Genomic DNA, 24246 nt, shown 5'->3' with positions numbered 1-24246 from the left:
GAGGGTTCGAGACTCATCCTCAAGGCTGATACGCGAACCGTTATCGGCAGACAGCTTCTGTTTGTAAGAAGGTTCTCCGATGATCTGAGAGATGAGTTTCTTCAGTTCACCAACTGTGGCTCCACCGCTCACCTCCAGATGCTTCACATCTCCACTCAGCAGTCTTATTATCAGCTCCATCACCTTTCAGATGAGATTAAATATAAAAGAATTAAAAACTGACAACTACAGCACCATTTAGTTACTTAAAACTGGAGTTAATGTTAATGCTCAATATTTTCATAGGTATGCGGCTCACCTGTCTGGTTGTTTAAATATGGCTTTCGCTAAATGTTATCTTCAATAAGTCTTGTAAGATAATGTGCCTCTGGTGAGCAAAGGCATGAATATATAAAGCGTCAGCTCAAGCCCCGCCTCCAAACAAAACAATGTTTCCTTTTCAAAAACTTGCTCAGTCACTTTCGGTTTCCATTCTCACCAAATCGCTGATGTAAGTCCTGAGAAATCATTGATCAACAGGATGTTCAGTGCAAAAAAAAAGTGAAATATTCATTCATTCATTTATTAAACGTTCTGTTTTTGTAACTTATAGCTTTACCATATTTGTTTTCTGTACACATTAAAATAAGCATTTAGTTTGTATGGTGTTATATAGTTATACTGTTATAGGTTATAACAGTTTAGTCCTTTCCTTTCTTCATGTAGGGTACCTCATAAACATCAAAATCAACCTCATAAAATAAAACACAAAAATATTAACTAGCCATCTTCTTGATAATTTCATTCACACACTTTTGAAGTTAAAGCAGCATATATGGCTATAAAGTTAAAATAAAAGTTAATTTAGCAATGAACTATTCTGAATTATTTAACATAAAGAGGCAATTAATATATGTTTGGGTGCAATCTACTTCTTTGTCAGTTTTGTCACAAAATGTGTATTTGTTACTAAATCACTTAATATTATGATTTAAAACAGGGGCGCTGCACAAGATCCTGGGCCCTATGCATAGGCAGTCCTAATGTCCCCCCCCCCATCCCTTGAAAATATATATTTCCAGACTTTTCAAGGGCCCTCTCTTCCTTTGGGGCCCTGGTAATCAGTACTGGTTTTACCTACCCCCAGTCTGACGCCCCTGATTTAAAGGCTCTTTACTGTTTGCCAGTGTTTTAAAGAGGGGTATTTTGTTGTATTTAAAATGTGAAGGGCACATTTCACTCTGCATTTATAGCAGCTTTAATGGTAAGAAATAAAATATACTTATTACTTTTTATTTGTTGTAAAAATGAAGTTTTCCTTTTTCACAAAACACACAATCAGTTTTAAATATTCATGATTGTTTTAAACACACCCCCAGGCTTGGTTTCCTTTCCAGTGATTATTCAGCAACTTCCTGTTTCCATACTTCAGAAAAGCAGTGAGTATAACAGCATGATGCAAGATACAAACATACAGGTGTGTACAGAGCTTGAAATCTCATGGACAAGAATTACGTCATAGTGAGATTTAATGTGAAATTTTGTACTTTGTTCCCTAATGCTTCTATTATTATTACTTTTACTATTTTTATTTAGTTATTTGTGTAACGTCCATTAACTGCAGTAATATGCAACACTCAATAATAAAGGTTCCAAGTGTGTGTTTTCACAGTGATGCCATAGAAAACAACCATTTTTGATTCCCCAAAGAACCTCTCGGTGAACAGATCATAAAATATTTATTTTATAATAATGAATCACGCTGACTTTAGATTAGTTGGCAACAAAAACGAAAAGGTGTTTCATTGACAGCTGCTTACACAACCTTTATTTTTCATTCTGCTCTTGAGTGAATCATTGGTAAGAGGGTTTTCCCCATGATCACATGACGAGGGAAACCCAGGTGATCCAGACACACCCTACAGAGAGACACACACCCTCTAGAGCTGAACTTATGCAGCGTATCAGTCTGAGAAGACTCAACACTTTCCATTCATTATCATGTGTCTTATACCACGTTATGTGTTTGCTTTCTGGAGACATGGTACCCATATGACTATGTGTGAAAATTGTGATGAAATATTTGTTTACATAGAGCTATGTTTTCCTTAAATTGCAAGATTAGTAATTCAAGTATTAATAGCATTTACTATAGTTATGTCAGGCTTTTTGGGAAAACTTATTCAGTAATTCACAAAAACATGAGAAACACAGAACAAAAAAACTGGAACTTTCTTCAAATGATTTGAGTTTTTATTATTATAGTCACAGTGAAAGATCATTCATCATGATCAAAGATACAGTTATATACAATGGAATTATCCTCATGAGTTCTGAAGAGGGTTGGGCTACACTTTATTTTAAGGTGTCCTTTTTACACTGTTATACTGAGTAATATTGATTAACTACATGTACATATGGTTAAGGTTAGGATTAGGGTTGACTTGGGGATACTTGCATGTAATTATGCAGAATTTACTGTTATTATAATAGTCAGTACATGTAACAAGGACACCTGAATGTGTTCCCCTGAAGACATCTGCAGATAAATAGCCAACAATGGAATTGCATGAGTTCTTAAGACGTTATGAAGCAAAAAAAAATAATTTTAACAGCGAGTTTCGTATACATCATTAACAAATCTAAAGAGAACACTTTTTGGTCCTTTTTGCACACATTCGCCCGATCACCCTCCTCGCAGACGGAGAGTCATGTGAATGCTGCTTCCTGAGCTGATGTCGTATTCCTGCAACTTTCTGCCGGACTCCAGCTGTCTTCCGTTGAAAATCAGTCTCTGCTGGTCCACGGGGACTCTCTCTTTGCGGTAGATCTTAGCCTGGAGCTGATCTACGGTCTCATTGATATCCACTTCATACGTCCCGGTCTGGCCCTTCTCATTCCTGACGAACACTTGGAAAGGTCCGGGGTTGGTGATGAGCAGACTGACCACTGATCCAGAGTGCAGACCGTAACTGCTGAGGGTTCGAGACTCATCCTCAAGGCTGATACGCGAACCGTTATCGGCAGACAGCTTCTGTTTGTAAGAAGGTTCTCCGATGATCTGAGAGATGAGTTTCTTCAGTTCACCAACTGTGGCTCCACCGCTCACTTCCAGACGCTTCACATCTCCACTCAGCAGTCTTATTATCAGCTCCATCACCTTTCAGATGAGATTAAATATAAAAGAATTAAAAACTGACAACTACAGCACCATTTAGTTACTTAAAACTGGAGTTAATGTTAATGCTCAATATTTTCATGGGTATGTGGCTCACCTGTCTGGTTGTTTAAATGCTTTGCTGAATATGGCTTTCGCTAAATGTTATCTTCAATAAGTCTTGTAAGATAATGTGCCTCTGGTGAGCAAAGGTATGAATATATAAAGCGTCAGCTCAAGCCCCGCCTCCAAACAAAACAATGTTTCCTTTTCAAAAACTTGCTCAGTCACTTTCGGTTTCCATTCTCACCAAATCGCTGATGTAAGTCCTGAGAAATCATTGATCAACAGGATGTTCAGTGCAAAAAAAAGTGAAATATTCATTCATTCATTTATTAAACGTTCTGTTTTTGTAACTTATAGCTTTACCATATTTGTTTTCTGTACACATTAAAATAAGCATTTAGTTTGAATGGTGTTATGTAGTTATACTGTTATAGGTTATAACAGTTTAGTCCTTTCCTTTCTTCATGTAGGGTACCTCATAAACATCAAAATCAACCTCATAAAATAAAACACAAAAATATTAACTAGCCATCTTCTTGATAATTTCATTCACACACTTTTGAAGTTAAAGCAGCATATATGGCTATAAAGTTAAAATAAAAGTTAATTTAGCAATGAACTATTCTGAATTATTTAACATAAAGAGGCAATTAATATATGTTTGGGTGCAATCTACTTCTTTGTCAGTTTTGTCACAAAATGTGTATTTGTTACTAAATCACTTAATATTATGATTTAAAACAGGGGCGCTGCACAAGATCCTGGGCCCTATGCATAGGCAGTCCTAATGCCCCCCCCCCCCCATCCCTTGAAAATATATATTTCCAGACTTTTCAAGGGCCCTCTCTTCCTTTGGGGCCCTGGTAATCAGTACTGGTTTTACCTACCCCCAGTCTAACGCCCCTGATTTAAAGGCTCTTTACTGTTTGCCAGTGTTTTAAAGAGGGTTATTTTGTTGTATTTAAAATGTGAAGGGCACATTTCACTCTGCATTTATAGCAGCTTTAATGTTAAGAAATAAAATATGCTTATTACTTTTTTTTGTTGTAAAAATGAAGTTTTCCTTTTTCACAAAACACACAATCAGTTTTAAATATTCATGATTGTTTTAAACTCACCCCCAGGCTTGGTTTCCTTTCCAGTGATTATTCAGCAACTTTCTGTTTCCATACTTCAGAAAAGCAGTGAGTATAACAGCATGATGCAAGATACAAACATACAGGTGTGTACAGAGCTTGAAATCTCATGGACAAGAATTACGTCATAGTGAGATTTAATGTGAAATTTTGTACTTTGTTCCCTAATGCTTCTATTATTATTACTTTTACTATTTTTATTTAGTTATTTGTGTAACGTCCATTAACTGCAGTAATATGCAACACTCAATAATAAAGGTTCCAAGTGTGTGTTTTCACAGTGATGCCATAGAAAACAACCATTTTTGATTCCCCAAAGAACCTCTCGGTGAACAGATCATAAAATATTTATTTTATAATAATCCTGAATCACGCTGACTTTAGATTAGTTGGCAACGAAAACGAAAAGGTGTTTCATTGACAGCTGCTTACATAGCCTTTATTTTTCATTCTGCTCTTGAGTGAATCATTGGTAAGAGGGTTTTCCCCATGATCACATGACGAGGGAAACCCAGGTGATCCAGACACACCCTACAGAGAGACACACACCCTCTAGAGCTGAACTTATGCAGCGTATCAGTCTGAGAAGACTCAACACTTTCCATTCATTATCATGTGTCTTATACCACGTTATGTGTTTGCTTTCTGGAGACATGTTACCCATATGACTATGTGTGAAAATTGTGATGAAATATTTGTTTACATAGAGCTATGTTTTCCTTAAATTGCAAGATTAGTAATTCAAGTATTAATAGCATTTACTATAGTTATGTCAGGCTTTTTGGGAAAACTTATTCAGTAATTCACAAAAACATGAGAAACACAGAACAAAAAAACTGGAACTTTCTTCAAATGATTTGAGTTTTTATTATTATAGTCACAGTGAAAGATCATTCATCATGATCAAAGATACAGTTATATACAATGGAATTATCCTCATGAGTTCTGAAGAGGGTTGGGCTACACTTTATTTTAAGGTGTCCTTTTCACACTGTTATACTGAGTAATATTGATTAACTACATGTACATATGGTTAAGGTTAGGATTAGGGTTGACTTGGGTATACTTGCATGTAATTATGCTGAATTTACTGTTATTATAATAGTCAGTACATGTAACAAGGACACCTGAATGTGTTCCCCTGAAGACATCTGCAGATAAATAGCCAACAATGGAATTGCATGAGTTCTTAAGACATTATGAAGCAAAAAATTAAAATTTTAACAGCGAGTTTCGTATACATCATTAACAAATCTAAAGAGAACACTTTTTGGTCGTTTTTGCACACATTCGCCCGATCATCCTCCTCGCAGACGGAGAGTCATGTGAATGCTGCTTCCTGAGCTGATGTCGTATTCCTGCAACTTTTTGCCGGACTCCAGCTGTCTTCCGTTGAAAATCAGTCTCTGCTGGTCCACGGGGACTCTCTCTTTGCGGTAGATCTTAGCCTGGAGCTGATCTACGGTCTCATTGATATCCACTTCATACGTCCCGGTCTGGCCCTTCTCATTCCTGACGAACACTTGGAAAGGTCCGGGGTTGGTGATGAGCAGACTGACCACTGATCCAGAGTGCAGACCGTAACTGCTGAGGGTTCGAGACTCATCCTCAAGGCTGATACGCGAACCGTTATCGGCAGACAGCTTCTGTTTGTAAGAAGGTTCTCCGATGATCTGAGAGATGAGTTTCTTCAGTTCACAAACTGTGGCTCCACCGCTCACCTCCAGACGCTTCACATCTCCGCCCAGCAGTCTTATTATCAGCTCCATCACCTTTCAGATGAGATTAAATATAAAAGAATTAAAAACTGACAACTACAGCACCATTTAGTTACTTAAAACTGGAGTTAATGTTAATGCTCAATATTTTCATAGTGGTGGCTCACCTGTCTGGTTGTTTAAATGCTTCGCTGAATATGGCTTTCGCTGAATGTTATCTTCAATAAGTCTTGTAAGATAATGTGCCTCTGGTGAGCAAAGGCATGAATATATAAAACGTCAGCTCAAGCCCCGCCTCCAAACAAAACAATGTTTCCTTTTCAAAAACTTGCTCAGTCACTTTCGGTTTCCATTCTCACCAAATCGCTGATGTAATTCCTGAGAAATCATTGATCAACAGGATGTTCAGTGCAAAATATATATATATATATATATATATATATATATATATATATATATATATATATATATATATATATATATATATATATTATATAATAAAATCAAATATGAAATATTAATTTATCCATTCATTCATTCTTTTATTTATTTATTTATAAATCTCCTTTAGCTGAATTTACGCAGCCAGCCATCTGTCGGTCCCAAAACATTCTAAAAATAGAAATAACCTTTAAAGAACGTTCAGTAGGCCTATTGGTTCCCTGCAGGTAATTAATAATAAATAAATAAAATAAAAAAATAAAACCTTCTTGCAATGTTCTGTTTACCCGCAGATAATTTTCTAACTTGGATGCAAAACAAACAAACATGCTAAATATAACAAACAATAAAACCAACAATTATTAATAAATAAATAACCTGTAGGAACCATATGAACGCTTGGGGAACGTTCTGTTTTGTATCTTATCGCTAACCCATATTTGTTTTCTGTAATCTACATTAAAATCAGCATAGGCCTATAGTTTATACGCTGTTTATAGTTAGCCTATAGTCAGTTTATAACTGCGTATGGTTTAGTCCTTTCCTTCCTTCATCAACCTCATAAACATTCAAATTAACATAAAAAAATAAATGTAACAAAAAATAAATTAATCAGTCACCTTCTTGAGAGTTTCATTCACACATAACAGGGAATCAGAGATCTTTGGAATGTGAGAATGTTCCACCTGCTGATTGGGGAAATCCAGGTAAAGTGAAGCACGTCATACAGAGTGAATACACCTCCATTTGTGTCTACACTGCAGTTCAAGGCCACAGTTTTGTTTTCTGTTCTGGTGTCAGTTATGCCTGCTGTCCATCCATTATATGATAAAGTCTAATCAGTTCCACCTGAGACCTGGCAATCTCGTTTCTGTACTAATTATAGTATGAACAGTGTTTGTGTTTACTGCCCAGGATGAGCTTATCCTTCACTAAATATTCTGAAGACACTTTTGAAGTTAAAGAAGTATATATGGCTACAAAGTTAAAATAAAAGTTCCTTTACCAAGGAACTATTCTGAATTATTTAACATAAGAGGCAATTAATATATGTTTGGGTGCAATCTTTGTCAGTTGTGTCACAAAATGTGTATTTGTTACTAAAACTATTTCGTTCGCTTGCAGAAGTTCCTGACAATGATGTCAGGGTTTTGATTGCTGTATTTGATTAATTAAAATATATTGAGCACAAAATAATGTAAGCGGTTACTAATACTGCTATTATCTTCACTGTGAGTTGATGTACATAAATAGCAATGGGCTTGCTAATATATTTTGTATAATTTCATAGCCCGATAAATACATACAATGTTGTTTTATGACGCTTTGTTTAAAATAATTACCAGCACACACACCAAAAAAAAAAAAAAAAAAAAAAAAAAAAAAGAAATATATATATATATATATATATATATATATATATATATATATATATATATATATATATATATATATATATATATATATATATATTTTTTTTTTTTTCTGTTTTTTTTATATATATATATATATATATATATAATTCACTTAATATTATGATTTAAAGGCTCTTTACTGTATGCTAGTGTTGTAAAGAGGGTTATATTGCTGTATTTAAAATGTGAAGGGCACATTTCCATTTATAGCAGCTTTAATGTTAAGAAATAAAATATGCTTATTACTTTTTTTGTTGTAAAAATGAAGTTGCATCTTTCACAAACACACAATCAGTTTTAAATATTCATGATTGTTTTAAACTCACCCCCAGGCTTGGTTTCCTTTCCAGTGATTATTCAGCAACTTCCTGTTTCCATACTTCAGAAAAGCAGTGAGTATAATAGAATGATGCAAGATACAAACATACAGGTGTGTACAGAGCTTGAAATCTCATGGACAAGAATTACGTCATAGTGAGATTTAATGTGAAATGTTGTACTTTGTTCCCTAATGCTTCGATTATTATTACTTTTACTATTTTTTATTTAGTTATTTGTGTAACGTCCATTGACTATGCAATTATACTCAACACTCAATAATAAAGGTTCCAAGTGTGAGTTCACAGTGATGCCATATAAAACAACCATTTTTGGTTCCCCAAAGAACCTTTCGGTGAACAGATCATTAAATATTTATTTTATAATAATCCTGAATCACGTTGACTTTAGATTAGTTGGCAATGAAAACGAAAAGGTATTTCATTGACAGCTGCTTACATAGCCTTTATTTTTCATTCTGCTCTTGAGTGAATCATTGGTAAGAGGGTTTTCCCCATGATCACATGACGAGGGAAACCCAGGTGATCCAGACACACCCTACAGAGAGACACACACCCTCTAGAGCTGAACTTATGCAGCGTATCAGTCTGAGAAGACTCAACACTTTCCATTCATTATCATGTGTCTTATACCACGTTATGTGTTTGGTTTCTGGAGACGTTACCCATATGACTATGTGTGAAAATTGTGATGAAATATGTTTTACTCAAATTGCAAGATCAGTAATTCAAGTATTAATATGAGCTATAGATATTTCTTATGTTATTTTATGTATTTTATTTATGTATTTCAGGGATCCATTTTGCAAACCTGGATATATGAGGTATTCTAAGTAGGAAAGTGATTTACAGACCTGGATGTCATGTAAATTACAGTAATTAACGTCTACTTTCTTTTTCTTCATAAAGAATTAGCATTTACTATAGTTATGTCAGGCTTTTTGGGAAAACGTATTCACAAAAACATGAGAACCACAAAAAAAAAAAAAAAATTTTTTTTTTAAAAAAAAGGTCAAAACTAGAACTTTCTTCAAATGATTGGAGTTGAAGCTCTGTGTTGTGAGAGAAGTGTAAGGGAGTGGGGCGAGAGGCGCGTGCGACATTTCACCTCTGGGTCTCTCTCAAATGGAACGGACAGGGCGGGGGTGGACGGGGACGGGGGATCCACACTAGTAATATAATTAATAATAGGCTAAAGTCAGTCACACACCTCGACTTTCTTCCAAATAACCCACATTTCATTCATAATGTTATAATACAGGCCTATAGTTCCTGCAAATGAAACTAGGTAATACAAAACGATTATGCGGTCATCAAGGTGAATTGGTTTAGTCTTGACTTCTGGTCCTGAGTGACAGTTGGGGGGATGGGAAATCTGTTGATTGTCGAGTGCCAAATAAACAGAGATGGAGAAGAAAATGTCAAAGCCAGGTTCCCAATTGCGAAAAAAAAAGAAAAGAAGAAGAGGAGAAACGAGCAAAAGATAAAGGTATGCAACTTTTGTCTCTGTATGATTACAGTATCCATTTCATGAATGAAGGGCTAATGTTAATTGGTGGTGGGTATAACTCTTTGTTAGCCTTTTTGCTATGATGCTTGCTATGCTTATACAACAATAATTTGGTTTCAACTCAATCACGAGATCTAATTTATAATATTGTGCTTTGCAAAAAAACTGTTAAAAGTTCAGTTATCATTTCCATCAGTTGGTTTAACATTAGGCCCTGTAAATAACCAACAGCATTTTATTCCAGTAGGAATTCCTGACAATGATGTCAGGGTTTTGATTGCTGTATTTGATTAATTAAAATATATTGAGCACAAAATAATTTTAGCGGTTACTAATACTACTGCTGTTATCTTCACTGTGTGTTGATGTACATAAATAGCAATGGTCTTGGTAATTATTTTGTATAATTTCATAGCCCGATAAATGCATACAATGTTGTTTTTATGACGCTTGGTTTAAAATAATTACCAGCACACACACACCAATAAAACATGTATAAAATAAAATAACATTTATATAATATTATGATTTAAAGGCTCTTTACTGTTTGCCAGTGTTTTAAAGAGCGTTATATTATTCTGTTTAATATGTGAAGGGCACATTTCACACTGCATTTATAGCAGCTTTAATGTTAAGAAATAAAATATACTTATTCCTTTTTTTGTTAGAAAAATGAAGTTGTCTCTTTCACAAACACACAATCAGTTTTAAATATTCATTATTGTTTTGAACTCACCCCTTCGCTGAGTTTCCTTTCCAGGGATTATTCAGCAACTTCCTGTTTCCATACTTCAGAAAAGCAGCGAGTATAAACATGATGCAAGATACAAACTTGGTGTGTTTTATTTGTGTAATGTCCATTGCAATTATACTCAATAAGAAAGGTTCTAAGCATGAGTTTTGAAGTGAAGTGACATTCAGCCAGGATTCATGCTCTGCTTTTAACCCATCCAAAGTGCACACACACACAGCAGTGAACACACACACACACACACAGTGAACACACAGCCAGAGCAGTGGGCAACAGTTGGGGGTTCAGTGCCTTGCTCAAGGGCATCTCAGTCGTGGTATTGAAGGTTGAGAGAGAACTGTACATGCACTCCACCCACAATTCCTGCCGGCTCGAGACTCAAACTCACAACTCTTCGATTGCAAGTCCGACTCTCTAACCATTAGGCCACTACTTCCCTTTTCACAGTGATACCATAGAAAAGAACCATATTTGGTTCCCCAAAGAACCTTTCGGTGAACAGATCATTAAATATTTATTTTCTAATAATCCTGATTCACGTTGACTTTAGATTAGTTGGCAACGAAAAAGAAAAAGGTGTTTCATTGACAGCTGCTTACACAGCTTTCATTTTTCATTCTGCTCTTGAGTGAATCATTGGTAAGAGGGTTTTCCCCATGATCACATGACGAGGGAAACCCAGGTGATCCAGACACACCCTACAGAGAGACACACACCCTCTAGAGCTGAACTTATGCAGCGTATCAGTCTGAGAAGACTCAACACTTTCCATTCATTATCATGTGTCTTATACCACGTTATGTGTTTGCTTTCTGGAGACATGTTACCCATATGACTATGTGTGAAAATTGTGATGAAATATTTGTTTACATAGAGCTATGTTTTCCTTAAATTGCAAGATTAATAATTCAAGTAGGCTATTAATAGCATTTACTATAGTTATGTCAGGCTTTTTGGGAAAACTTATTCAGTAATTCACAAAAACATGAGAACCACAGAACAAAAAAACTGGAACTTTCTTCAAATGATTTGAGTTTTTATTATTATAGTCACAGTGAAAGATCATTCATCATGATCAAAGATACAGTTATATACAATGGAATTATCCTCATGAGTTCTGAAGAGGGTTGGGCTACACTTTATTTTAAGGTGTCCTTTTTACACTGGTGTACTGAGTAATATTGATTAACTACATGTACATTTGGTTAAGGTTAGGATTAGGGTTGACTTGGGGATACTTGCATGTAATTATGCAGAATTTACTGTTATTATAATAGTCAGTACATGTAACATGTAACAAGGACACCTGAATGTGTTCCCCTGAAGACATCTGCAGATAAATAGCCAACAATGGAATTGCATGAGTTCTTAAGACATTATTAAAAAACACACATTTTGATAGCGAGCATAACAGGTCTATCGTATTTAGCTACATCATTAACAAATCTAAAGAGAACAGTTTTTAGTCCTTTTTGCACACATTCGCCCGATCACCCTCCTCGCAGACGGAGAGTCATGTGAATGCTGCTTCCTGAGCTGATGTCGTATTCCTGCAACTTTCTGCCGGACTCCAGCTGTCTTCCGTTGAAAATCAGTCTCTGCTGGTCCACGGGGACTCTCTCTTTGCGGTAGATCTTAGCCTGGAGCTGATCTACGGTCTCATTGATATCCACTTCATACGTCCCGGTCTGGCCCTTCTCATTCCTGACGAACACTTGGAAAGGTCCGGGGTTGGTGATGAGCAGACTGACCACTGATCCAGAGTGCAGACCGTAACTGCTGAGGGTTCGAGACTCATCCTCAAGGCTGATACGCGAACCGTTATCGGCAGACAGCTTCTGTTTGTAAGAAGGTTCTCCGATGATCTGAGAGATGAGTTTCTTCAGTTCACCAACTGTGGCTCCACCGCTCACTTCCAGACGCTTCACATCTCCACTCAGCAGTCTTATTATCAGCTCCATCACCTTTCAGATAGATTAAATATAAAAGAATTAAAAACTGACAACTACAGCACCATTTACTTAAAACTGGAGTTAATGTTAATGCTCAATATTTTCATGGGTATGCAGCTTACCTGTCTGGTTGTTTAAATGCTTCGCTGAATATGGCTTTCGCTGAATGTTATCTTCAATAAGTCTTGTAAGATAATGTGCCTCTGGTGAGCAAAGGCATGAATATATAAAGCGTCAGCTCAAGCCCCGCCTCCAAACAAAACAATGTTTCCTTTTCAAAAACTTGCTCAGTCACTTTCGGTTTCCATTCTCAGCAAATCGCTGATGTAAGTCCTGATAAATCATTGATCAACAGGATGTTCAGTGCAAAAACTAAAACAAAAAAAAATATTATTATTAATAATAATAATAAAATCAAATATGAAATATTAATTTATCCATTCATTCATTCTTTTATTTATTTATTTATAAATCTCCTTTAGCTGAATTTACGCAGCCAGCCATCTGTGGGTCCTAAAACACTGTAAAAGTAGAAATAACATTTAAAGAACGTTCAGTAGGCCTATTGGTTCCCTGCAGGTAATTACAAATAATAATAATAATAATAATAATAATAATAATAATAAACCTTCTTGCAATGTTCTGTTTACCCGCAGATAATTTTCTAACTTGGATGCAAAACAAACAAACATGCTAAATATAACAAACAATAAAACCAAAAATTATTCATAAATAAATAACCTGTAGGAACCAAATGAACGCTTGGGGAACGTTCTGTTTTGTATCTTATCGCTATCCCATATTTGTTTTCTGTAATCTACATTAAAATCAGCATAGGCCTATTTATATGCTGTTCATAGTTAGCCTTAGTTTATAACTAAGGTAAAAAAATGTAAAATAAATAAAAGAAAAGAAAAAAACAGTCACCTTCTTGAGAGTTTCATTCACACATAACAGGGAATCAGAGATCTTTGGAATGTTAGAATGTTCCACCTGCAGATTGGGGAAATCCAGGTAAAGTGAAGCACGTCATACAGAGTGAATACACCTCCATTTGTGACGACACTGCATTTCAAGGTCACAGTTTTGTTTTCTGTTCTGGTGTCAGTTATGCCTGCTGTCCATCCATTATATGATAAAGTCTAATCAGTTCCACCTGAGACGTGGCAATCTCGTTTCTGGACTAATTATAGTATGAACAGTGTTTGTGTTTACTGTCCTGGATGAGCTTATCCTTCACTAAATATTCTGAAGACACTTTTGAAGTTAAAGAAGTATATAATGGCTACAAAAATAAAAAAAAAGTTCCTTTACCAAGGAACTATTCTGAATTATTTAACATAAGAGGCAATTAATATATGTTTGGGTGCAATTTTTGTCAGTTTTGTCACAAAATGTGTATTTGTTACTAAAACTATTTCGTTCCCTTGCAGAAGTTCCTGACAATGATGTCAGGGTTTTGATTGCTGTATTTGATTAATTAAAATATATTGAGCACAAAATAATGTAAGCGGTTACTTATACTGCTGTTAACTTCACTGTGAGTTGATGTACATAAATAGCAATGGTCTTGGTAATTATTTTGTGTAATTTCATAGCCCGATAAATGCATACAATGTTGTTTTTATGACGCTTGGTTTAAAATAATTACCAGCACACACACCAATAAAACATGTATAAAATAAAATAACATTTATATAATATTATGATTTAAAGGCTCTTTACTGTTTGCCAGTGTTTTGAAGAGTGTTATATTATTCTGTTTAATATGTGAAGGGCACATTTCACACTGCATTTATAGCAGCTTTAATGTTAAGAAATAAAATATACTTATTACTTTTTTGTTGGAAAAATGAAGTTGTCTCTTTCACAAACACACAATCAGTTTTAAATATTCATGATTGTTTTGAACTCACCCCTTCGCTGAGTTTCCTTTCCAGGGATTATTCAGCAACTTCCTGTTTCCATACTTCAGAAAAGCAGCGAGTATAAACATGATGCAAGATACAAACTTGGTGTGTTTTATTTGTGTAATGTCCATTGCAATTATACTCAATAATAAAGGTTCTAAGCATGAGTTTTGAAGTGAAGTGACATTCGGCCAGGATTCATGCTCTGCTTTTAACCCATCCAAAGTGCACACACACACAGCAGTGAACACACACACACACACACAGTGAACACACAGCCAGAGCAGTGGGCAACAGTTGGGGGTTCAGTGCCTTGCTCAAGGGCACCTCAGTCGTGGTATTGAAGGTGGAGAGAGAACTGTACATGCACTCCACCCACAATTCCTGCCGGCTCGAGACTCAAACTCACAACTCTTCGATTGCAAGTCCGACTCTCTAACCATTAGGCCACTACTTCCCTTTTCACAGTGATGCCATAGAAAAGAACCATATTTGCTTCCCCAAACAACCTTTCGGTGAACAGATCATTAAATAATTATTTTATAATAATCCTGAATCACGCTGACTTTAGATTAGTTGGCAACGAAAAACAAAAAGGTGTTTCATTGACAGCTGCTTACACAGCTTTCATTTTTCATTCTGCTCTTGAGTGGATCATTGGTAAGAGGGTTTTCCCCATGATCACATGACGAGGGAAACCCAGGTGATCCAGACACACCCTACAGAGAGACACACACCCTCTAGAGCTGAACTTATGCAGCGTATCAGTCTGAGAAGACTCAACACTTTCCATTCATTATCATGTGTCTTATACCACGTTATGTGTTTGCTTTCTGGAGACATGGTACCCATATGACTATGTGTGAAAATTGTGATGAAATATTTGTTTACATAGAGCTATGTTTTCCTTAAATTGCAAGATTAGTAATTCAAGTATTAATAGCATTTACTATAGTTATGTCAGGCTTTTTGGGAAAACTTATTCAGTAATTCACAAAAACATGAGAACCACAGAACAAAAAAACTGGAACTTTCTTCAAATGATTTGAGTTTTTATTATTATAGTTACAGTGAAAGATCATTCATCATGATCAAAGATACAGTTATATACAATGGAATTATCCTCATAAGTTCTGAAGAGGGTTGGGCTACACTTTATTTTAAGGTGTCCTTTTTACACTGGTGTACTGAGTAATATTGATTAACTACATGTACATATGGTTAAGGTTAGGATTAGGGTTGACTTGGGGATACTTGCATGTAATTATGCAGAATTTACTGTTATTATAATAGTCAGTACATGTAACAAGGACACCTGAATGTGTTCCCCTGAAGACAAGTGCAGATAAATAGCCAACAATGGAATTGCATGAGTTCTTAAGACATGAAGAAAAAACTCACAATTTTAACAGGGAGTATCATATTTAGCTACGTCCTTAACAAATCTAAAGAGAACAATTTTTAGTCCTTTTCGAGAACAGTTTTTAGTCCTTTTTGCACACATTCACCCGATCATCCTCCTCGCAGACGGAGAGTCATGTGAATGCTGCTTCCTGAGCTGATGTCGTATTCCTGCAACTTTCTGCCGGACTCCAGCTGTCTTCCGTTGAAAATCAGTCTCTGCTGGTCCACGGGGACTCTCTCTTTGCGGTAGATCTTAGCCTGGAGCTGATCTACGGTCTCATTGATATCCACTTCATACGTCCCGGTCTGGCCCTTCTCATTCCTGACGAACACTTGGAAAGGTCCGGGGTTGGTGATGAGCAGACTGACCACTGATCCAGAGTGCAGACCGTAACTGCTGAGGGTTCGAGACTCATCCTCAAGGCTGATACGCGAACCGTTATCGGCAGACAGCTTCTGTTTGTAAGAAGGTTCTCCGATGATCTGAGAGATGAGTTTCTTCAGTTCACCAACTGTGGCTCCACCGCTCACTTCCAGACGCTTCACATCTCCACTCAGCAGTCTTATTATCAGCTCCATCACCTTTCAGATAGATTAAATATAAAAGAATTAAAAACTGACAACTACAGCACCATTTAGTTACTTAAAACTGGAGTTAATGTTAATGCTCAATATTTTCATGGGTATGCAGCTTACCTGTCTGGTTGTTTAAATGCTTCGCTGAATATGGCTTTCGCTGAATGTTATCTTCAATAAGTCTTGTAAGATTATGTGCCTCTGGTGAGCAAAAGTATGAATATATAAAGCGTCAGCTCAAGCCCCGCCTCCAAACAAAACAATGTTTCCTTTTCAAAAACTTGCTCAGTCACTTTCGGTTTCCATTCTCACCAAATCGCTGATGTAAGTCCTGAGAAATCATTGATCAACAGGATGTTCAGTGCAAAAAAAAAAAAAAAAAAAAAAAAAATATATATATATATATATATATATATATATATATATATATATATATATATATATATATATATATATTATATATATATATATATATATATATATATATATATATATATATATATATATATATATATATATATATATATATATATATATAAATAATAATAATAATAAAATCAAATATGATATATTAATTTATCCATTAATTCATTCTTTTATTTATTTATTTATAAATCTCCTTTAGCTGAATTTACGCAGCCAGCCATCTGTCGGTCCCAAAACATTCTAAAAATAGAAATAACCTTTAAAGAACGTTCAGTAGGCCTATTGGTTCCCTGCAGGTAATTAATAATAAATAAATAAAATAAAAAAATAAAACCTTCTTGCAATGTTCTGTTTACCCGCAGATAATTTTCTAACTTGGATGCAAAACAAACAAACATGCTAAATATAACAAACAATAAAACCAAAAATTATTAATAAATAAATAACCTGTAGGAACCATATGAACGCTTGGGGAACGTTCTGTTTTGTATCTTATCGCTAACCCATATTTGTTTTCTGTAATCTACATTAAAATCAGCATAGGCCTATAGTTTATACGCTGTTTATAGTTAGCCTATAGTCAGTTTATAACTGCGTATGGTTTAGTCCTTTCCTTCCTTCATCAACCTCATAAACATTCAAATTAACATTAAAAAATAAATGTAACAAAAAATAAATTAATCAGTAACCTTCTTGAGAGTTTCATTCACACATAACAGGGAATCAGAGATCTTTGGAATGTGAGAATGTTCCACCTGCTGATTGGGGAAATCCAGGTAAAGTGAAGCACGTCATACAGAGTGAATACACCTCCATTTGTGACGACACTGCAGTTCAAGGTCACAGTTTTGTTTTCTGTTCTGGTGTCAGTTATGCCTGCTGTCCATCCATTATATGATAAAGTCTAATCAGTTCCACCTGAGACCTGGCAATCTCGTTTCTGGACTAATTATAGTATGAACAGTGTTTGTGTTTACTGCCCAGGATGAGCTTATCCTTCACTAAATATTCTGAAGACACTTTTGAAGTTAAAGAAGTATATATGGCTACAAAGTTAAAATAAAAGTTCCTTTACCAAGGAACTATTCTGAATTATTTAACATAAGAGACAATTAATATATGTTTGGGTGCAATCTTTGTCAGTTTTGTCACAAAATGTGTATTTGTTACTAAAACTATTTCGTTCGCTTGCAGAAGTTCCTGACAATGATGTCAGGGTTTTGATTGCTGTATTTGATTAATTAAAATATATTGAGCACAAAATAATTTTAGCGGTTGCTAATACTACTGCTGTTATCTTCACTGTGAGTTGATGTACATAAATAGCAATGGGCTTGCTAATATATTTTGTATAATTTCATAGCCCGATAAATGCATACAATGTTGTTTTATGACGCTTTGTTTAAAATAATTACCAGCACACACACCAAAAAAAAAAAAAAAAACTGAAAAAAAAAAAAAAAAAAATATATATATATATATATATATATATATATATATATATATATTTGTTTTTTTTTCTGTTTTTTTTTTATATATATATAATTCACTTAATATTATGATTTAAAGGCTCTTTACTGTATGCTAGTGTTGTAAAGAGGGTTATATTGCTGTATTTAAAATGTGAAGGGCACATTTCCATTTATAGCAGCTTTAATGTTAAGAAATAAAATATGCTTATTACTTTTTATGTTGTAAAAATGAAGTTGCATCTTTCACAAACACACAATCAGTTTTAAATATTCATGATTGTTTTAAACTCACCCCCAGGCTTGGTTTCCTTTCCAGTGATTATTCAGCAACTTTCTGTTTCCATACTTCAGAAAAGCAGTGAGTATAACAGAATGATGCAAGATACAAACATACAGGTGTGTACAGAGCTTGAAATCTCATGTACAAGACTTACGTCATAGTGAGATTTAATGTGAAATGTTGTACTTTGTTCCCTAATGCTTCGATTATTATTACTTTTACTATTTTTTATTTAGTTATTTGTGTAACGTCCATTGACTATGCAATTATACTCAACACTCAATAATAAAGGTTCCAAGTGTGAGTTTTCACAGTGATGCCATATAAAACAACCATTTTTGGTTCCCCAAAGAACCTTTTGGTGAACAGATCATTAAATAATTATTTTATAATAATCCTGAATCACGCTGACTTTAGATTAGTTGGCAATGAAAACGAAAAGGTGTTTCATTGACAGCTGCTTACATAGCCTTTATTTTTCATTCTGCTCTTGAGTGAATCATTGGTAAGAGGGTTTTCCCCATGATCACATGACGAGGGAAACCCAGGTGATCCAGACACACCCTACAGAGAGACACACACCCTCTAGAGCTGAACTTATGCAGCGTATCAGTCTGAGAAGACTCAACACTTTCCATTCATTATCATGTGTCTTATACCACGTTATGTGTTTGCTTTCTGGAGACATGTTACCCATATGACTATGTGTGAAAATTGTGATGAAATATGTTTTACTCAAATTGCAAGATCAGTAATTCAAGTATTAATATGAGCTATAGATATTTCTTATCTTATTTTATGTATTTTATTTATGTATTTCAGGGATCCATTTTGCAAACCTGGATATATGAGGTATTCTAAGTAGGAAAGTGATTTACAGACCTGGATGTCATGTAAATTAGAGTAATTAACGTCTACTTTCTTTTTCTTCATAAAGAATTAGCATTTACTATAGTTATGTCAGGCTTTTTGGGAAAACGTATTCACAAAAACATGAGAACCACAAAAAAATAAATACTTTTTTTTTTTTTTAAAAAGGTCAAAACTGGAACTTTCTTCAAATGATTGGAGTTTTTATTATTATAGTCACAATGAAAGATCATCATGATCAAAGATACAGTTATATACAATGGAATTATCCTCATGAGTTCTGAAGAGGGTTGGGATACAATTTATTTTAAGGTGTCCTTTTTACACTGTAATTATACATTAAAGTAGGCTACTGAGTAATATTGATTAACTACATGTACTTTACTGTAAGGTTAGGATTAGGATTGACTTAGGGTTACTTGCATGTAATTATGCAGAATTTACTGTTATTATAATAGTCAGTACATGTAACAAGGACACCTGAATGTGTTCCCCTGAAGACATCTGCAGATAAATAGCCAACAATGGAATTGCATGAGTTCTTAAGACATTATGAAGCAAAAAAACTCACAATTTTAACAGCGAGTATCGTATTTAGCTACATCGTTAACAAATCTAAATGGAACATTTTTTTGTCCTTTTCAAGAACAGTTTTTGGTCCTTTTTGCACACATTCGCCCGATCATCCTCCTCGCAGACGGAGAGTCATGTGAATGCTGCTTCCTGAGCTGATGTCGTATTCCTGCAACTTTCTGCCGGACTCCAGCTGTCTTCCGTTGAAAATCAGTCTCTGCTGGTCCACGGGGACTCTCTCTTTGCGGTAGATCTTAGCCTGGAGCTGATCTACGGTCTCATTGATATCCACTTCATACGTCCCGGTCTGGCCCTTCTCATTCCTGACGAACACTTGGAAAGGTCCGGGGTTGGTGATGAGCAGACTGACCACTGATCCAGAGTGCAGACCGTAACTGCTGAGGGTTCGAGACTCATCCTCAAGGCTGATACGCGAACCGTTATCGGCAGACAGCTTCTGTTTGTAAGAAGGTTCTCCGATGATCTGAGAGATGAGTTTCTTCAGTTCACCAACTGTGGCTCCACCGCTCACTTCCAGACGCTTCACATCTCCACTCAGCAGTCTTATTATCAGCTCCATCACCTTTCAGATAGATTAAATATAAAAGAATTAAAAACTGACAACTACAGCACCATTTAGTTACTTAAAACTGGAGTTAATGTTAATGCTCAATATTTTCATAGGTATGCGGCTCACCTGTCTCGTTGTTTAAATGCTTCGCTGAATATGGCTTTCGCTGAATGTTATCTTCAATAAGTCTTGTAAGATAATGTGCCTCTGGTGAGCAAAGGTATGAATATATAAAGTGTCAGCTCAAGCCCCGCCTCCAAACAAAACAATGTTTTCTTTTCAAAAACTTGCTCAGTCACTTTCGGTTTCCATTCTCAGCAAATCGCTGATGTAATTCCTGAGAAATCATTGATCAACAGGATGTTCAGTGCAAAAACAAAAAAAAATATTATTATTAATAATAATAATAAAATCAAATATTAAATATTAATTTATCCATTCATTCATTCTTTTATTTATTTATTTATAAATCTCATTTAGCTGAATTTACGCAGCCAGCCATCTGTGGGTCCTAAAACACTGTAAAAGTAGAAATAACATTTAAAGAACGTTCAGTAGGCCTATTGGTTCCCTGCAGGTAATTACAAATAATAATAATAATAATAATAATAATAAAAAACCTTCTTGCAATGTTCTGTTTACCCGCAGATAATTTTCTAACTTGGATGCAAAACAAACAAACATGCTAAATATAACAAACAATAAAACCAAAAATTATTCATAAATAAATAACCTGTAGGAACCATATGAACGCTTGGGGAACGTTCTGTTTTGTATCTTATCGCTATCCCATATTTGTTTTCTGTAATCTACATTAAAATCAGCATAGGCCTATTTATATGCTGTTCATAGTTAGCCTTAGTTTATAACTAAGGTAAAAAATGTAAAATAAATAAATAAATAAAATAAAATAAAAAACAGTCACCTTCTTGAGAGTTTCATTCACACATAACAGGAAATCAGAGATCTTTGGAATGTGAGAATGTTCCACCTGCAGATTGGGGAAATCCAGGTAAAGTGAAGCACGTCATACAGAGTGAATACACCTCCATTTGTGACGACACTGGAGTTCAAGGACACAGTTTTGTTTTCTGTTCTGGTGTCAGTTATGCCTGCTGTCCATCCATTATATGATAAAGTCTAATCAGTTCCACCTGAGACCTGGCAATCTCGTTTCTGGACTAATTATAGTATGAACAGTGTTTGTGTTTACTGCCCAGGATGAGCTTATCCTTCACTAAATATTCTGAAGACACTTTTGAAGTTAAAGAAGTATATATGGCTATAAAGTTAAAATAAAAGTTCCTTTACCAAGGAACTATTCTGAATTATTTAACATAAGCGGCAATTAATATATGTTTGGGTGCAATCTACTTCTTCATCAGTTTTGTCACAAAATGTGTATTTGTTACTAAAACTATTTCGTTCGCTTGCAGAAGTTCCTGACAATGATGTCATGGTTTTGATTGCTGTATTTGATTAATTAAAATATATTGAGCACAAAATAATTTTAGCGGTTGCTAATACTACTGCTGTTATCTTCACTGTGAGTTGATGTACATAAAGCAATGGTCTTGCTAATTATTTTGTATAATTTCATAGCCCGATAAATGCATACAATGTTGTTTTATGACGCTTTGTTTAAAATAAATACCAGCACACACACCAAAAAAAAAAATAAAAAAAAAAAAAAAAAAAAATATATATATATACACACACACACACACACACACACACACATATATATATATATATATATATATATATATATATATATATATATATATATATATATATATATATATATAAAATTCTCTTAATATTATGATTTAAAGGCTCTTTACTGTATGCTAGTGTTGTAAAGAGGGTTATATTGCTGTATTTAAAATGTGAAGGGCACATTTCCATTTATAGCAGCTTTAATGTTAAGAAATAAAATATGCTTATTACTTTTTTTGTTGTAAAAATGAAGTTTTCCTTTTTCACAAAACACACAATCAGTTTTAAATATTCATGATTGTTTTAAACTTACCCCCAGGCTTGGTTTCCTTTCCAGTGATTATTCAGCAACTTTCTGTTTCCATACTTCAGAAAAGCAGTGAGTATAACAGAATGATGCAAGATACAAACATACAGGTGTGTACAGAGCTTGAAATCTCATGGACAAGAATTACGTCATAGTGAGATTTAATGTGAAATTTTGTACTTTGTTCCCTAATGCTTCTATTATTATTACTTTTACTATTTTTATTTAGTTATTTGTGTAACGTCCATTAACTGCAGTAATATGCAACACTCAATAATAAAGGTTCCAAGTGTGTGTTTTCACAGTGATGCCATATAAAACAACCATTTTTGATTCCCCAAAGAACCTCTCGATGAACAGATCATAAAATAATTATTTTATAATAATCCTGATTCACGTTGACTTTAGATTAGTTGGCAACGAAAACGAAAAGGTGTTTCATTGACAGCTGCTTACACAACCTTTATTTTTCATTCTGCTCTTGAGTGAATCATTGGTAAGAGGGTTTTCCCCATGATCACATGACGAGGGAAACCCAGGTGATCCAGACACACCCTACAGAGAGACACACACCCTCTAGAGCTGAACTTATGCAGCGTATCAGTCTGAGAAGACTCAACACTTTCCATTCATTATCATGTGTCTTATACCACGTTATGTGTTTGCTTTCTGGAGACATGGTACCCATATGACTATGTGTGAAAATTGTGATGAAATATTTGTTTACATAGAGCTATGTTTTCCTTAAATTGCAAGATTAGTAATTCAAGTAGGCTATTAATAGCATTTACTATAGTTATGTCAGGCTTTTTGGGAAAACTTATTCAGTAATTCACAAAAACATGAGAACCACAGAACAAAAAAACTGGAACTTTCTTCAAATGATTTGAGTTTTTATTATTATAGTCACAGTGAAAGATCATTCATCATGATCAAAGATACAGTTATATACAATGGAATTATCCTCATGAGTTCTGAAGAGGGTTGGGCTACACTTTATTTTAAGGTGTCCTTTTTACACTGTTATACTGAGTAATATTGATTAACTACATGTACATATGGTTAAGGTTATAGGATTAGGGTTGACTTGGGTATACTTGCATGTAATTATGCAGAATTTACTGTTATTATAATAGTCAGTACATGTAACAAGGACACCTGAATGTGTTCCCCTGAAGACAAGTGCAGATAAATAGCCAACAATGGAATTTCATGAGTTCTTAAGACGTTATGAAGCAAAAAAAAAAAATTTTAACAGCGAGTTTCGTATACATCATTAACAAATCTAAAGAGAACACTTTTTGGTCCTTTTTGCACACATTCGCCCGATCATCCTCCTCGCAGACGGAGAGTCATGTGAATGCTGCTTCCTGAGCTGATGTCGTATTCCTGCAACTTTCTGCCGGACTCCAGCTGTCTTCCGTTGAAAATCAGTCTCTGCTGGTCCACGGGGACTCTCTCTTTGCGGTAGATCTTAGCCTGGAGCTGATCTACGGTCTCATTGATATCCACTTCATACGTCCCGGTCTGGCCCTTCTCATTCCTGACGAACACTTGGAAAGGTCCGGGGTTGGTGATGAGCAGACTGACCACTGATCCAGAGTGCAGACCGTAACTGCTGAGGGTTCGAGACTCATCCTCAAGGCTGATACGCGAACCGTTATCGGCAGACAGC

General features: G+C 35.0%; 6 protein-coding genes and 1 long non-coding RNA gene across 15 annotated transcripts; 1 reads left to right on the top strand and 6 right to left on the bottom strand.

Moving 5' to 3' along the window:
- Positions 1 to 2210: 2210 nt before the first annotated feature.
- On the bottom strand, positions 2211 to 6109 carry LOC127957991 (uncharacterized). The gene is made up of 2 exons (XM_052556761.1): positions 5466 to 6109; positions 2211 to 2494 (listed from the first exon to the last, which is right to left on the bottom strand). The coding sequence occupies exon 1, from the start codon at positions 6105 to 6107 to the stop codon at positions 5637 to 5639; it is 471 nt and encodes a 156-aa protein (XP_052412721.1). The 5' UTR covers positions 6108 to 6109; the 3' UTR covers positions 2211 to 2494; positions 5466 to 5636.
- LOC127957993 (uncharacterized) lies at positions 2212 to 16009 on the top strand. Of its 2 annotated transcripts, none has more exons than XR_008153928.1 (3): positions 2212 to 2405; positions 11722 to 11976; positions 15862 to 16009. It is a non-coding gene; the product is annotated as an uncharacterized LOC127957993 (long non-coding RNA). The 2 variants fall into 2 exon arrangements; XR_008153929.1 differs by having other exon boundaries at positions 15839 to 15985.
- Positions 2510 to 16552, bottom strand: LOC127957989 (uncharacterized). 4 transcript variants are annotated; one of them, XM_052556758.1, is made up of 2 exons: positions 3255 to 3383; positions 2510 to 3139 (listed from the first exon to the last, which is right to left on the bottom strand). In XM_052556758.1, the coding sequence occupies exon 2, from the start codon at positions 3134 to 3136 to the stop codon at positions 2666 to 2668; it is 471 nt and encodes a 156-aa protein (XP_052412718.1). In that variant the 5' UTR covers positions 3137 to 3139; positions 3255 to 3383; the 3' UTR covers positions 2510 to 2665. The 4 variants fall into 4 exon arrangements, with proteins under 4 accessions (XP_052412718.1, XP_052412717.1, XP_052412716.1 ...); XM_052556757.1 differs by lacking the exon at positions 3255 to 3383 and adding an exon at positions 6224 to 6337 and having other exon boundaries at positions 2511 to 3139; XM_052556756.1 differs by lacking the exon at positions 3255 to 3383 and adding an exon at positions 16474 to 16552 and having other exon boundaries at positions 2576 to 3139.
- LOC127957987 (uncharacterized) lies at positions 5182 to 16560 on the bottom strand. Of its 3 annotated transcripts, none has more exons than XR_008153927.1 (3): positions 16474 to 16560; positions 15689 to 16359; positions 5182 to 5465 (listed from the first exon to the last, which is right to left on the bottom strand). XR_008153927.1 is itself a non-coding variant. In XM_052556754.1 (3 exons), the coding sequence occupies exon 2, from the start codon at positions 16354 to 16356 to the stop codon at positions 15886 to 15888; it is 471 nt and encodes a 156-aa protein (XP_052412714.1). In that variant the 5' UTR covers positions 16357 to 16359; positions 16474 to 16560; the 3' UTR covers positions 11527 to 11976; positions 15862 to 15885. The 3 variants fall into 3 exon arrangements, 1 of the variants encoding a protein (XP_052412714.1); XR_008153926.1 differs by lacking the exon at positions 5182 to 5465 and adding an exon at positions 11527 to 11817; XM_052556754.1 differs by lacking the exon at positions 5182 to 5465 and adding an exon at positions 11527 to 11976 and having other exon boundaries at positions 15862 to 16359.
- Positions 11527 to 16560, bottom strand: LOC127957986 (uncharacterized). 2 transcript variants are annotated; one of them, XM_052556753.1, is made up of 2 exons: positions 16474 to 16560; positions 11527 to 12475 (listed from the first exon to the last, which is right to left on the bottom strand). In XM_052556753.1, exon 2 carries the CDS (start codon positions 12470 to 12472, stop codon positions 12002 to 12004), a length of 471 nt encoding a protein of 156 aa, XP_052412713.1. In that variant the 5' UTR covers positions 12473 to 12475; positions 16474 to 16560; the 3' UTR covers positions 11527 to 12001. The 2 variants fall into 2 exon arrangements, with proteins under 2 accessions (XP_052412713.1, XP_052412712.1); XM_052556752.1 differs by lacking the exon at positions 16474 to 16560 and adding an exon at positions 12586 to 12729.
- LOC127957990 (uncharacterized) lies at positions 11527 to 20585 on the bottom strand. 2 transcript variants are annotated; one of them, XM_052556759.1, is made up of 2 exons: positions 19882 to 20585; positions 11527 to 11817 (listed from the first exon to the last, which is right to left on the bottom strand). In XM_052556759.1, exon 1 carries the CDS (start codon positions 20552 to 20554, stop codon positions 20084 to 20086), a length of 471 nt encoding a protein of 156 aa, XP_052412719.1. In that variant the 5' UTR covers positions 20555 to 20585; the 3' UTR covers positions 11527 to 11817; positions 19882 to 20083. The 2 variants fall into 2 exon arrangements, with proteins under 2 accessions (XP_052412719.1, XP_052412720.1); XM_052556760.1 differs by lacking the exon at positions 11527 to 11817 and adding an exon at positions 15546 to 15688.
- Positions 20586 to 23443: 2858 nt separating this feature from the next.
- On the bottom strand, positions 23444 to 24242 carry LOC127958208 (uncharacterized; the record flags this gene model as incomplete). The annotated part of the gene is made up of 1 exon (XM_052556991.1): positions 23444 to 24242. A coding segment is annotated over one exon (342 nt), but the record flags the coding sequence as incomplete, so codon positions are not given.
- Between the last annotated feature and the right edge of the window lie 4 nt (positions 24243 to 24246).

The sequence above is a fragment of the Carassius gibelio genome, chromosome B5 (assembly GCF_023724105.1).
Source record: "Carassius gibelio isolate Cgi1373 ecotype wild population from Czech Republic chromosome B5, carGib1.2-hapl.c, whole genome shotgun sequence".
NCBI lineage: Eukaryota > Metazoa > Chordata > Actinopteri > Cypriniformes > Cyprinidae > Carassius > Carassius gibelio.
The sequence above is the reverse complement of the archived record's forward strand: the minus strand, read 5'-3'. Positions and strand labels throughout refer to the sequence as shown.

Bases quoted from the DNA above. Each gene is read 5' to 3' on its own strand.
- LOC127957986 (XM_052556753.1), bottom strand. From the start codon at position 12,472: ATGGAGCTGATAATAAGACTGCTGAGTGGAGATGTGAAGCGTCTGGAA.
- LOC127957991 (XM_052556761.1), bottom strand. From the start codon at position 6,107: ATGGAGCTGATAATAAGACTGCTGGGCGGAGATGTGAAGCGTCTGGAG.
- LOC127957989 (XM_052556756.1), bottom strand. From the start codon at position 3,136: ATGGAGCTGATAATAAGACTGCTGAGTGGAGATGTGAAGCGTCTGGAA.
- LOC127957987 (XM_052556754.1), bottom strand. From the start codon at position 16,356: ATGGAGCTGATAATAAGACTGCTGAGTGGAGATGTGAAGCGTCTGGAA.
- LOC127957990 (XM_052556759.1), bottom strand. From the start codon at position 20,554: ATGGAGCTGATAATAAGACTGCTGAGTGGAGATGTGAAGCGTCTGGAA.